This window comes from Lissotriton helveticus, chromosome 10, assembly GCF_964261635.1.
Source record: "Lissotriton helveticus chromosome 10, aLisHel1.1, whole genome shotgun sequence".
Classification (NCBI taxonomy): domain Eukaryota; kingdom Metazoa; phylum Chordata; class Amphibia; order Caudata; family Salamandridae; genus Lissotriton; species Lissotriton helveticus.
The window spans coordinates 992,906,158-992,920,746 of record NC_136071.1 but is presented as its reverse complement, the minus strand read 5'-3'; the positions used below and the strand labels follow the sequence as shown (position 1 = coordinate 992,920,746).

The following is a 14,589-nucleotide window of genomic DNA, read 5'->3' as shown; positions in this document are numbered from 1 at the left end:
AGACACGGATATAATACTCTCCACTATGATCATAAGATACCTACTTCTTATATAAAAGAGATCACTGTTATATAAACTGCCTGTAAAGAAAAAGGAACGTGACTCCTAGATAGGGGAGGAGAGCATGTGATCAGGAATCTTTAACACAAATACACAGTGAAGGAGAGAATAGGAAGAACATAAACATCTCCCCACCCTCTATATCAGGTGGTGAGGCCTCAATGATGGTGTGCTGTCCACCCCCTGTTGACCGAAACACAAATACTTGCCAATATGATGATTATCTCTATAGGGACAAGTTTCAAATAAAACTCATGTATCAATTCATCAACAAGGAAACTGTAAGGAGTTGGTTCAATCACCAGTACAAATCAGAAAGTATCCTCATATAGGGTACTAGAAATATTAACGCCAGACTCCTCTTTTCTTGATACCACAAGATTGAACCGGTACTACTTCCTCCCTGCATGAGCCAAGGAAAACTGGCTCGCCAACAGGGAAGGACAGGCAAGTACCATTTGCCACACACAACTAGTTTAGCCGAGATTTAACGTCACTCTCCACAATGTTTGTTGCCCCTTGATAAAGCTGTGCCTCCTCTTCTCTGCATGAGCCAAGGAAAACAGGCTCGCCAACGGAGAAGGACAGAGGCACAATGTACCAAAGAAATGAGGTAATGGACACACAGTCAAAAGCACTCAGATTTCAGCCTCTTGCTCCTTCGCATGTGTCCGTGAAAATTCTGTACTCGCCAACGAAGGGAGTGAGGCAACATGGACCCCTAAACTGGGAATTTGCCACCAGCGTCAGAATGACATATAATCTGCAGCTCTGTGTGCCATTCGGTCTGCTATATCCAGGTTTCCTGTCACCACGCATGACGGTGCGCCAGACGTCGGGATACCTGGGTGCTGATGGGAAATATAGTTCCCTAGCTTCCGTGATGGTTCTTCTGCACGGAGACTTTCTGTGGACATTGCTGGTGTTGCCTGACAGAATGGCAGTTCACACTGCACTCCACCACTTGCGGAACTCCGCAGAGTTTTTTTGTCACTTCACAGAGTTCCATGTAGTAAAACTCTGCGAACAAGGCCCAGGCCTGGTAAATGTTAAATATATGTTGTTACAAAAAATCTGTAAATCTTACATATGTGTATAGTTGTTGTAGATTTCCATGCACCCCGGAGTAATACTGTCACCAAAAGACAGGTGGCCTAAACTAGCATTTCTCTTGAAGTTGCTTTCCAAATTCCAAAATGTGCAGCTGCCTGTTTATTGCACTGGGTACTGAAAATCCATAGAACCCACACACATCTTATATGGTCACTCTCAGAAGACCAAAAGGAACAAACCTAGGGATCACACATGGAATTAATATATTGCTGCATGAAGGGAAATGGAATGAATTACCATATTTTGGGAAATACATTTCAAATATTTGACAAATGTCATGTTCAGTATAATCATATGGCCAGCCAATTAGAGAAAGGGAGCTCTGGCACTCAGCAAAAAAAAAAAAACATACAATGTGTATATGTTCCAAATATATGTTTGCAATGTTTCCAGACAGACCCATGGTGCTACATGCAACCAATCAGGATTTCGCTTGCACTCGCTTCCCCAATTTCCAAGTGCACTCTGCCCATTTTTTTGCCTGTAAGCACCTTGAACATATGGAAAACACATATATATTTGCTACCCCCACATTTAGGAGATAAAGAGGAGCAAAGTTGGGGTGGAGACTGGAGGGAATTGCCATGTTTAGAAAACAAAATGTTAGACATTTGACGAATGTAATGTTCAGCATGACCCCTAACTCAGTGAATCAGGGTGATAAAGCCCTAGCACACAGCAGTAGAAACCTTAGGATGAGTTGATAATTAAAATTGATGATTGTGATAAGATTCCAAACCGCCCAATGGAGATACCAGGTGAGAGGAAGACAGGTAACCTAAACTGGAATGATTGGTTAATTTCCAAATTTCTACAAAGCACAATATTTAGGGCCTAATTTCGCCATCTCTTCGGAAACGGGACTGTCCGACTAGCTGCCGGTGATCCCGTAACTGGTATTACGATGCAACCGCCGTCAAAGCCAGTTTATATTTTGTATTGCGGCATGTGCTCTAGGCTGTGGCACACACTCCATGTCGGGGGGCCAGGGGTTAAGGGGGACCCTCTACGTGGCCCCCAATGTCCCTTTCGGCCTGCCTTTTCATGGCGGGCAAACCACTATGAAACAGCCGGCGGGAAGGGACATCGTAATCTCTAAGGCGGTGCCTAGCAGGCACCGCCACCGTTTTAGGGGTAGCGGTCCCTCCAACGGTCTGACGGGCTCCATGAGCTTGTTGGATCCATTACAGGCAGTCTTTCCAACCACCAACAATCCGCCTACCATCATAATGCTGCGGCCAGTAATGCAGGGACCGAGGGTGGTGGGATGACCAGGTCGGGCTGACGGCAGCCGTCCCACCGCCATCATAATGAGGCCCTATGTTTTTTACCTGCATGCCTGTTGAACCCATAAAAAATCCATACATGTTGGGTAACCTCATGCTCAGGAAACCTAGAGGAGCAAATACGGGGGCCAAACTTTGGCAGGGCTATGTTCCTGTGTGAGAAAAGTCCAAAGTCTGACAACTGTACTGTTCAGCTTGTTCAACCATCCGGACTGAGAGATAGGGATCTTTGCTTCGTACCACTACTAACTTTATGTCAAACAGAACTGGAAATGTGTCGTTTTTATGCTTTCCGTATCTTCCTGAGTTTGATAACTGTCATGAAAATGAAGAATGCATCATTGGCAGTAATTTTAAAACAATGTAATACTCTGCCCCGATATTGCATAATTTACTATGCAAACTGCATTCCCAAGGGAACCCACGCATATTTATTATTGCTGGATTTAATACATTCATGCCAACAAACCTTTAGCTTGAGTTCTGGTAATTATGTTTGTTATTTTAGAAATGCAACAAAATATTGCTAAAATTTGTTACAAGAAACTATCACCACATTTTTCAATATATTTTCTGGGCGTAATGAGATTCTGATGCCGGTTTATATAGTTTTGAATGTGCTAAATGAGTCTCTTAATAAATTAGTCTTTCTCATATAATAATAATAAGAGAACTGCATTTTATCTACTAGTGCATAACAACTGTAAAGGCATAGTAATATTACTTTGGCTTTTAACCTCTGGATACATACAGAAGGCTCATTGAATGCCAACATGTCCCTTTGATTAACAGTAGTGAATCACTCTAATGTGTCTGTGAGCCTGACAGAATTTTTATTTACATTTATGAGACACCTTTTGTTTTGTTCCTTTTGAGTGACAGGTATCATAGTGGCATAGAACTGCATTGTGCATTAATAAAACTGTTGAAAATATGTTTTATTTGTAAAGTTTTAATGTTTGTTCTACATTTTGTCTTGTTACAGGACGATCTTCCAGAGGTGCCATTTACCAAGGTTCTTCGCTGGAACAAGCCAGAATGGTTTTACCTTATTTTGTGTGTGATAGCTTCTGCTATTGCTGGGGGTATTTGGCCTACGTTTTCTGTGATGTTTGGAAAGATCATTGGGGTATGTGTACAACATATCATTATTTATGTATTTGAAAGTTTAATAGAGCTTGAACCAAACTTGTGAGGGTATCAAAGCGCTTTACAGGACTGACAGGTGGTAAAATCATTCATAGGATGGGTGTATACAATTGGGATAGGAACAGGTAGATGCATTATACAAGGAAAGAAATAATAGGCAGTAACGTATCCCAGATACAGTTGGGATAAAAACAGATAGATACATTATATTAGAGAAAAGCTGTCTCAATCCCCGGATGGGATGCCCAGAATTGCCGGGTAGGTATCATCCAGAAGAACCATGGGTAATGCGGTTATAGAAGGAGGAACAAAATTGCTGAAGTGATTGAAATGCAAGTGCTAGGAGAAGAATTTGCCCATCAGGAAAGTTTTGGCCTCCTTTTTAAAATGCGCCAAAGATGGAAGTCTTCTGATGGTGGGCGGCAGTGAGTTCCATATTCATGGGGCGGCTCAGTGAAGGCCTGATTGTAAGGTTTTTTTCTGCAAGCCTGCTGGTTGGAGCAAAAGTTCTCTGGTGGATCGTGAGTTTCTGGCTCCTCCGGATATCATGAGTTTCTGGGTGAGAAAAGCTGGGGAGCTGGAGTATATAGCCTTTTGAATGATGCATGCCAGCTTAAGTTGGATTATGGCCTTGGGAGGTAGCCAGTTTAGAGCTTTGAGGTGGGGAGACATATGGTTGAATTCCTTTGAACCTGTTAGGAGTCTGGCGGCGACGTTGAGGCAGGATTTCGAAGGGGCCAAAGAGTTCTTGGGTAGTCCTGCAAGGGTAGAGCACCCATGTTCTAGTCTGGAGATGAATAGTGCCTGGGTTGCCATTTTTAGGTCGGGGTGAAGAGGAAAAGTTTCAGGTGTCTTCGGTGGCTCAGGTGAAATCTGGCGGTCGCAAGGAGGTAGATATAGTTAGGACCTAGTTTCTATAGGAAATCCGCAACATTCTATTGGGAATAACTTTGGTGCCCGTGGACGAATCTTGGCAAAATCCTCAAAGAAGATGGCCCGCTCCGCCCCTGAAAGTTTTGGGGGATTCCTCAAGTGGGGGCTGAGAAAAAAGGGGGGTCCCAAAACGTGTTTTTCCCATGTTATTTTCCATAGGACCTTTAGACACGGCTACAGCCCGAACGGCTGAACGGAATTACAAGAAATTTGGCAAAATGGTGGAGTCTGACTCGCAGATCACGCTTTTGCTCAAATGGTGTAAATCCCTCCAGTAATTCCTGAGAAAATCATAGGAAAAAATATATATATCTATAAGCGCGCACCCGTGGGCGCACGTTGCGCGAATCGGGTTTGCGCGAGCGGAATTCTGATTTGCTGTTAGACGTCTGTCAACATTCCAAACGGTCGAAATCAGGAAGTGTTGGCCGCCATTTTGTTTCCGAGACAGAAGAGAGTAGAAAACAAAAGTAGAAAATGTGAAAAGGGGGCAGGGTAGAGACTCCCTGACCCCCTAGGCCTTCTCAGGGGGTCCCTGAAGGACCCCGAAGGTAAAAAAAAACATTTAAAAAAAAAAAAAAAATCGCGAGGTGCCGCATGTTGCACGCACCCTCGAGGCAATAATTTGCGAGGTGCGCACAATGTGCGCGCACGTCAGACAAAGCAAACAAAAAAAAATACAGTTAAATAGCAAGCTTGAGTGTTTAGATGTTGGTTGGCTCTAAAAAGAGCCGTTGTGTTCATTAATTGTTTTTTGTACCTACAAGTAAGTACTGATGCAGAGTCTAAAATTCAAGAGGAAGACTCTGTTCCCCTCATCTGTGAAATGTACACCGTCTCCTCTATAAATGCCTTGCATGTTGTAACGCAAGTTGTTGTGGTATATAGAACCCATACCATAGTCTCTGAGAAAAGCAGAAAACGACTTATTCACATGTTTCCTTGCTTTCTCAATCTGTGGGCAATATTGGTTGGACCGGTTCCATTTTTGCCTTTGGCATAAATTAGAATATACATAGGCAGTTTGTGGAAAAAGTGACATCAATTGCCCAAAGGTGTCCTTTAAAGCATTTCCAGACCTACCCCAGTCAAAGTGCCTAGGTCATTGCCACCACAGTGCACAATTATGAGGTCAGGGTGTGGGAGATGCAAAAAGGATTTTACCAATGGCATCAATTGGTCACATCTTAATCCTCTCTGGCCAATCCACATAATATCCACATTTGGTAAACCAAGGTTGAGAAAGCATCTATTTGCTGCATACCTTTCACTCCAGTAAATATTGCTGTGTCCTACAATCCATACTCTAAGCATCTTGAAGGGAGATCTGGTTGTACTCAGATGGGCTCTGGAAACGAAATGGCAGTTTGAAAAGTAGGAATTTAGAAAAAAATGTGGATGAGATTCATTGCACTTGAAAAAGAATAAATGATTGGTGGTTTCTGTAAATTCAACATTGAAAACTAGGGCGCATGCTACTGTTTTTTTTTAAGGAGAAATGCTAATGGTTGAGAGTAAGTATGGGCGAAATTTGCGAATTCGCGCGAAATCGAATTTGCAATCCGCGAATTCGTGTGAATTTGCGGATTTTTGGTTTTTTGTGTGTTCGCGGGGTTTTTTGCGTGTTCGCGGGGTTTTTTGCGTGTTCGCCGGGCTTTTTGCGTGTTCGCTGGCCGCTTGCATGGCGAAGTTACCCATGCGGTCATGTATGGCACAGCACCCTCTGGTTCACCACTGCCACCCTCTGGTTCACCACTGCCACCCTCTGGTTCACCCCTGCCACCCTCTGGTTCACCCCTGCCACCCTCTGGTTCACCACTGCCACCCTCTGGTTTAGCACTGCCACTCTCTGGTTCACCCCTGTCACCCTCTGGTTCACCACTGCCACCCTCTGGTTCACGACTGCCACCCTCTGGTTCATCACAGCATCTCTGGTTCACCACTGCCACCCTCTGGTTAACCACTGTCACCCTCTGGCTCAGCACTGCCACCCGCTGGTTCACCACTGCCACCCTCTGGTTCACCCCTGCCACCCTCTGGTTCACCACTGCCACCCTCTGGTTCATCACAGCACCCTCTGGTTCACCCCTGCCACCCTCTGGTACAGCACTGTCACCCTCTGGTTCACCACTGCCACCCTCTGGTTCACGACTGCTACCCTCTGGTTCATCACTGCACGTCTGGTTCACCCCTGCCACCCTCTGGTACAGCACTGTCACCCTCTGGTTCACCACTGCCACCCTCTGGTTCATGACTGCCACCCTCTGGTTCACGACTGCCACCCTCTGGTTTATCACAGCACCTCTGGTTCACCACTGCCACCCTCTGGTTAACCACTGTCACCCTCTGGTTCAGCACTGCCACCCTCTGGTTCAGCACTGCCACCCTCTGGTTCACCCCTGCCACCCTCTGGTTCACCACTGCCACCCTCTGGTTCATCACAGCACCCTCTGGTTCAGCACTGCCACCCTCTGGTTAACCACTGTCACCCTCTGGTTCAGCACTGCCACCCTCTGGTTCACCACTGCCACTCTCTGGTTCACCACTGCCACCCTCTGGTTTACCCATGCCACCCTCTGGTTCACCACTGCCACCCTCTGGTTCACCCCTGCCACCATCCGGTTCATCACTGCCACCCTCTGGTTCAACCCTGCCACACTCTGGTTCAGCACTGCCACCCTCTGGTTCAGCACTGTCACCCTCTGGTTCACCCCTGCCACCCTCTGGTTCATTACTGTCACCCTCTGGTTCATCACTGCCACCCTCTGGTTCACCACTGCCACCCTCTACCGAGACCTTTTGTGACGCAGCGGCAGCACAAAAGATGCGCCATGGTGCTGGGTATTAACAACGTGACGCATCTGAGAGATGCGTCATGTTGTAAAGCCTGCTCTGCTTTTACGGCACAGATGCGTGACGCATCTGTGCCGTTTTTGCCACATTGTGCGCTGCATTGTAAATGCGGCGCACCATGGGTGGCGGAGCTGCGTCGCACAATAACTTGCGCATCCCTGGGGATGCGCCAGTTATTGTAAATCTGCCCCTATGCATTTAGCCAACGAGGGAGCACTAACTGATTAGACAGTAGAAAGTAGTCCAGTTGAGTAGAAGTATTGCACAAAAAGGTGGCATCTTCGTAGACAAACACACAGGGAGGGATTCATTCTGCCCCCTGTTAGACTCGTTTTTTGTGCCCTTCTGCCCTCTGTTAGACTCGTTTTTCCCTTGTTTTTCTGCCCTCTGTTAGACTCGTTTTTCCCTTGTTTTTCTGCCCTTCTGCCCCCTGTTAGCTCGTTTTTTGTGCCCTTTCAGCCCTCTGTTAGACTCATTTTTCCCTTGTTTTTCTGCCCTTCTGCCCTCTGTTAGACTCGTTTTTTGTGCCCTTCTGCCCTCTGTTATTCCCTTGTTTCTGTGCCCTTCTGCCCTCTGTTAGACTCGTTTTTTGTGCCCTTCTGCCCTCTGTTAGACTCGTTTTTGTGCCTTTCTGCCCCGTTAGACTCGTTTTTTGTGCCCTTCTGACGTCTGTTAGACTCGTTTTTCCCTTGTTTTTCTGACCTTCTGTCCTCTGTTAGACTGGTTTTTTGTGCCCTTCTGCCCTCTGTTAGACTCGTTTTTCCCTTGTTTTTCTGCCCTTCTGGCCTTTGTTAGACTGCTTTTTGTGCCTTTCTGCCCTCTGCATCACCACATCATCACTCAGCGCTACCCCAGCATCACTCAGCACCACCACATTATCACTCAGCACCACCACATTATCACTCAGCACTACCTCAACACCACTCAGCGCCACCACAGCATCACTCAGCGCCACCACAGCATCACTCAGCGCCACCACATTATCACTCAGCACCACCACAGCACCACTCAGCACCACCACAGCATCACTCAGCACCACCACAGCATCACTCAGCACCACCACAGCACCAATCAGCACCACCACAGCACCACTCAGCGCCACCACAGCATCACTCAGCACCACCACAGCATCACTCAGCACCACCACATTATCACTAAGCACCACCACAGCACCACTCAGCACCACCACAGCATCACTCAGCACCACCACAGCATCACTCAGCACCACCACAGCACCACTCAGCACCACCCCAGCATCACTCAGCACCATCCCAGTATCACTCAGCACCACCACAGCACCACTCAGCATCACCACAGCACCACTCAGCATCACCACAGCACCACTCAGCGCCACTCCAGCATCAATCTGCGCAACCATTCAACAACAACTGGTTCAAATATGTTCTCTCAATGTTTCAAACTTTATTACAAATGTCACAAAAAGATGTTAATATTTCACTTCTGTTCTTGGATTTTCGTCACAATAAAATACACTGAACATAATCTTCACAAAAGTTATTTACAAAAGTTTAAGCTGTTGCCATTATAAATTAAAATCACTTTTATTTAAATATTAATTATTTAAAAAAAATAAAAGCCATTGTAATTTGTAATATCAATACAGCTAAGCACGTAAATACAAAACATGTTGCATTACAAATGCTATAGGTGTCACATTTGCGAAAGTTATAACTATTTGCATTGTAAATGACAAAGCTATTAATTTAGCTATTTTCAAAACCAACACAAAAATAAAAAAAATTGTCATTTACAAGACCAATAGCTCAAACTTTCCTAATGCGAGACCTATTGCATTGCAAATGCTTGTTTTTATATCTGTCAGTGCTTCCTGTTGAGGTTTAATTTTCGCGACAGGCGCCTCATTGCCTACTTGTAACTATTCTCTGACCCTGCTTCAAGGGGCAGAGCAGGGTCAGAGAATAGTTGCAAGGAGGCAACGAGGCGCCAGGAAGCACTTACAGGCTTACAGCAGCAGGTGCCCAAGTTGAAGTTAATTTCTTTGTAACCCTTTTGTAAAAGGTTACAAAAAATTAGCTACAACTTTTGCACCTGCTGCTGTAACCATGTAAGTGCTTGGCTGAAAATTCGTCACTGCTGATTTGCGGATTTTACCGCGATTTTGCGAGATTCGCAGATCGCGAAATCGCGGAAAATCCGCAAATTCCGCGAGAGGATGAATTTTCAGCCCATGCTTAGTTGAGAGAAAGTGATTGAAAGGAACATTGCAAAGGATTCTCTGCTGTTTTGAAAAGTCAAACACCTTTGCTGGTTAGTTTTGCAGATGAACCTTTCACCTGTGTGTTCAGTTAGGTGTCTATAGAGTGTTACCATGGTAACAGGCAGAGAGAGCAGTGGAGGAAGGTTGAATTTTGTGAGAGATTGAAAGTGTTTCAATGTACAACCAATTAAAATGTTAGTTTTGTTTTGAATTTCTGTGGGAAGATATTTGATTGGTTATCTTCAAGATTAGAGTGTAAAATGAGAGGGAAGCTATGCCATTTTGTGCTTGCTGTCACTGGTGCACTGTTCAGAGATTCTGCTTAAGAAAATCTGCTGTGTGGTTGACACTGTTCTAAAACTACAAAAGCATTTTTAAAGGTGAGTTGTTAATTTGTAAGGGGGTCTATGTTGTGCAGTTTAAGTTAAATTGAAAAATGTATTCTAATGTGGAAGCAGGAGCTTATTTCAACAGAGTCTAATTTTGAAATTGGCTGCTTTGGGAAAAAATATTGTTAAAGGAGCATTTGGTATGTTGATGTGTTTGAGGAGATTTTCTTTGCAGTACAGTGCTGTTGTTAAAAATGATTTAATAATTTGCTTAGTTGTTGTGTTTTAAACTATGGCATATCTAAATTCTTAGTCTCACCTTGAGCCCTTGCATTGCCTGTACACCACTGCACTGTCCAAAAATGTGAAACAGCAGTCCCAGCTAGACAGTTTTTTCACTGTAGTAATCATTTTGCTGAATTGCAAGGCATACTGTCATGTGTCTAAGATCACAGTGTGAGTCAGAGTTCATTTCAGAAACACGTGGCAGAATAATTTGCTTTCTTAATGTGTTTTAAAATATGGCAAAAGATGTAATCATGGAGTAAGTCATTCCTTATGACAGTTAGTGCTATAAATGTGAAAGCAGCATGTGTCTCAGACCTCTGAATTCCCAAATAGTCTCCATGCTGTGTAATAAAGATCCTGGGTGTGGTGTAGAAATTGCATACCAATTTTTTCAGTAGCATGTACAAATTATTTTAGGGAATTCTGATTTCTACATTCTCAGACCCACCTTGAGCCCTTGTATTGCATGTACACCACTGCACTGTCCAAAAATGTGAAACAGCAGTCCTAGCTAGACAGTTTTTTCACTGTAGTAATCATTCTGCTGAATTACAAGGCATACTGCCATGTGTCTAAGATCACAGTGTGAGTCAGAGTTTATTTCAGAAACATGTGGCAGAATAATTTGCTTTCTTCATGTGTTTTAAAATATGTCAAAAGATGTAATCATGGAGTAAGTCATTCCTTATGACAGTTAGTGCTATAAATTTGAAAGCAGCATGTGTCTCAGGCCTCTGAATTCCCAAATAGTCTCCATGCTGTGTAATAAAGATCCAGGGTGTGCTGTAGAAATTGCATACCGTCTTTTTCAGTAGCATCTACAAATTATTTCAGTGAATTCTGTTTTCTACATTCTCAGACCCACCTTGAGCCCTTGCATTGCCTGTACACCACTGCACTGTCCATCCAAAAATGTGAAACAGTAGTCCCAGCTAGACTGTTTTTTCACTGTAGTTATCATTTTGCTGAATTGCAAGGCATACTGTCATGTGTCTAAGATCACAGTGTGAGTCAGAGTTCATTTCAGAAACATGTGGCAGAATAATTTGCTTTCTTAGCCCCTTCCATGCTCATGATGAGCTCAGCTCGTCATGCAGTACACTGCTTGTGTGCTCATGACGAGCTGAGCTCGTCATGAACAATGGGAATAAATCAGAAGCAGCACAGAGGGGGAATTGCTGCAGCACTGATGGTGTTAATGTGTTTTAAAATATGGCAAAAGATGTAATCATGGAGCAAGTCATTCCTTATGACAGTTAGTGCTATAAATTTGAAAGCAGCGTGTGTCTCAGTCCCCTGAATTCCCAAATAGTCTCCATTCTGTGTAATAAAGATCATGGGTGTGCTGTAGAAATTGCATACTAACTTTTTCAGTAGCATGTATAAATTATTTCAGTGAATTCTGATTCTAGCACTTAAACTAAAATAGTTAAACAGTGCTCTTTTGCATGGATCTATGTTAGATGTGATCAACATTTGTAAAGAAATTGAGGTTAGTTACTTTGGTCCTGAAGAACAAAGTGCAGAAACAGATACATTAATAGAAGGAAATGTGGAAGAAAATGTACAGAATTTTAGTTCAGAAATTTTTGAGCAAGAAATTACAAGGTTTAAGGTCATTTCAGGTGAAAGGCCAAACTTTTCTTGTATTTGTTGTAGACGAATTCATTATAAAAATCAGACCAGGTCAGTTGATCTATACTTAAAAAGTGAAAAGGAGAATAATAATGAGTGGAAGGAATTTGCAAATTATTTGTTGGTAGAGAATTGTTTTGATTTGGGTTCTGATCAACGTATTTGTAAATATTGTTCTAATAAATTAGATGAGAATAAGATGCCTGCTAGAGCTTTTCATAATAATCTTGAGTTGGTAAATATTCCTTCTGAACTGATGGATGTAAATACTTATGAGTCTATTCTCATTCAATGTGTGCATCCATTTCAGGCCATTGTTCGCATGGAGCCTAAGACAGGGAAATTGCCTCCTTCAGATTTACAGAGAGGATTAAAGGGGACAGTTGTATATTTGCCTCTAAATTTAAAGAAAAATACTGAAACAATTGGTGTATAAAATGTGGAAGAGGAACCTCTAGTTATTCTAGTTAATGGCGTTCCTACGAAGAGTAAGAAAATCTGGCAAGAATTAGTGGATGTTAGGAAAGTGCAAAAGGCAATGTTGTATTTGGTAAAAAATAATCAATACTATAAAAATGTGTATGTAGGAGAAGAGGAAACAACTGTAGAAGAGGAGAGTGATTTGCTAACTGCACAAATTGAAAAAGTGGATGTGTCCAGAACTGAAGAAATTTATGAACATTATAGTGTGCATCCACTTCACTCTAAAGAAGTGATGGGAAATACTATTGAGTTATTTCAAATGAAAGAAGCAAAAGGAAGTCCCATTAGTGTATGGGAAGAAAGCTGGGAAGCTCGTTGCTTCACTCAGTTATTTCCAACAGGCATAGGTCGACGATATGATGAACGACCTGTGCAGATTCCTGCATCTGAATACCGGACTTCAAGATTATATGCAGAAGATCCAAGGTTTTGCCTATGTATTCCATATTTGTTTCATCTCCTGTTTGAGAGTGACTTGTCTGGACTTTCTTATGCAGTGAACCATATATTAAAAAGTGGAGTACATTTGCAAAATGTTTAGGCAAAGTACTTTATGGATAAAGTCCAACAGAAAGATACTGTTTTGGAATCTCACCTAATTATTCTCATGGCATGTCAGCGTGGTACTAATGAGTATTAGTACCGTCGTCATGGGGAATTGAAATGTAAAGTAAGAGACTTAGGAACTCCTACATGGTTCCTTACTCTAAGCTGTGCTGAGTATGCTTGGGAAGATTTACTTCAATTTCTTCGAGAGGGAAATGCTAGCATAAAAAATATAGAATACAAAACACCTGGAGAACTGTGCTCTTTGGATCCAGTTAATGTATGCAGGTATTTCAATCATAGATTTGAAGCTATGATGTCGTTTATCACAAACACAAAAAATCCTCCTCTTGGAGAGGTTCTGGATTTCTTTTGGAGAAAGGAGTATCAAGCAAGAGGTGCTCCTCACATACATATGCTGCTATGGATCAAAGATGCCCCCAAATTTGGAATAGATTCAGATGACACAGTGATGAGTTTTATTGAACAGTATTCTACATGTGCTGTACCCAGAAGTACAGTAGAGAAGAATTTAAGGGCCCGATGTAGGTAAATCCCATTTACCGATTTTGAAATACCGAATTTTACCGATTCGGTATTTCAAAATCGGTAAATGGGATGTAGGTCCCAACATCTGGATTTGTTACCGAATCCTTAACAATTCTTCAATTACCGATTCGGTAAATACCGAATCGGTAATGCCCATTCATCCCTATGGGCTTTGAAGCCCATAGGAATGATTAGGCATTACCGATTCGGTATTTACCGAATCGGTAATTAAAGAATTCACAAGGGTGCAGGGGGTGTCACTTTGACACCCTCTAGCACCCCCAAAACGGGCATGTGTGCAATGTGGCACACAGACATGCCCTAAGGGCACGTCTGTCTGTCACATGGCACATGTGTACATGCACAGATGTGCATGTACACAGGAATCGTTTTTTTACCATGGATTTGTATTCCATGGTAAAATACCGATTCTGTAAGCCATGTGCTGATGGAACATAGGCTACCTACATTGCATTTTCGGTAATTTTACAGAATCCTTATCATTACCGAATCGGTAAATATTACCGAATCGGTAAATTTACCGATTCGGTAATGATAACGAATCGGTAAAATTACCGAAAATGTGCCCCTACATCTCGATAGCCCTTTACCGATCGGAAACGGCCGAAAATCGGTATTTTCGGCCAATTCCGATCGGTAAAGGGCTACCTACATTGGGCCCTAAGACATCAAGTCTTACGGTTTCAAACCCATCGTTGTGGAAAATACTGTTGTCGAAAGTTCAAATCTAAGGCTAAGTTCTACACAAAATGTCGATTTGCATTTCCGCGTCCAGTATTATCAAAAGAAAGAGTGAACAATTTTATGTCATCTTTGCGACATACTGTCACAAGAAAATCATGGAAAAATACCTACAACTTAAAAAGAAATGAAGAGTCAAAATACATAAATGACTATCTATAACCCAGTCATTTTGTCCATATGGAATGCTAACATGGATATTCAATATGTTGCAGACAACTCGATTGCTGTGGCTCGATATGTAATGTCTTACATTACTAAATCTGAAAAGACGGAACTAAAGGAAATGTGGGAAGAAATTTCTCATGAAAAGAAATTGTACAGCTTCAGTTTGAAAATGTTGTCTCATCGAGAAATCGGAGCA

The 14,589-nt window shown here is 42.8% G+C and overlaps 1 protein-coding gene across 8 annotated transcripts in view; it reads left to right on the top strand.

The window, feature by feature from the left end:
- LOC144784710 (ATP-dependent translocase ABCB1-like) overlaps window positions 1-14,589 on the top strand; it is a 1,064,270-nt gene that overhangs the window by 652,059 nt on the left and 397,622 nt on the right. For all 8 annotated transcript variants that reach the window (XM_078663665.1, XM_078663668.1, XM_078663666.1 and 5 more), the window contains one exon: window positions 3,445-3,588. In XM_078663665.1, coding sequence (XP_078519791.1) covers window positions 3,445-3,588 — 144 coding nt within the window. The remainder of the gene's footprint in view (window positions 1-3,444; window positions 3,589-14,589) is intronic.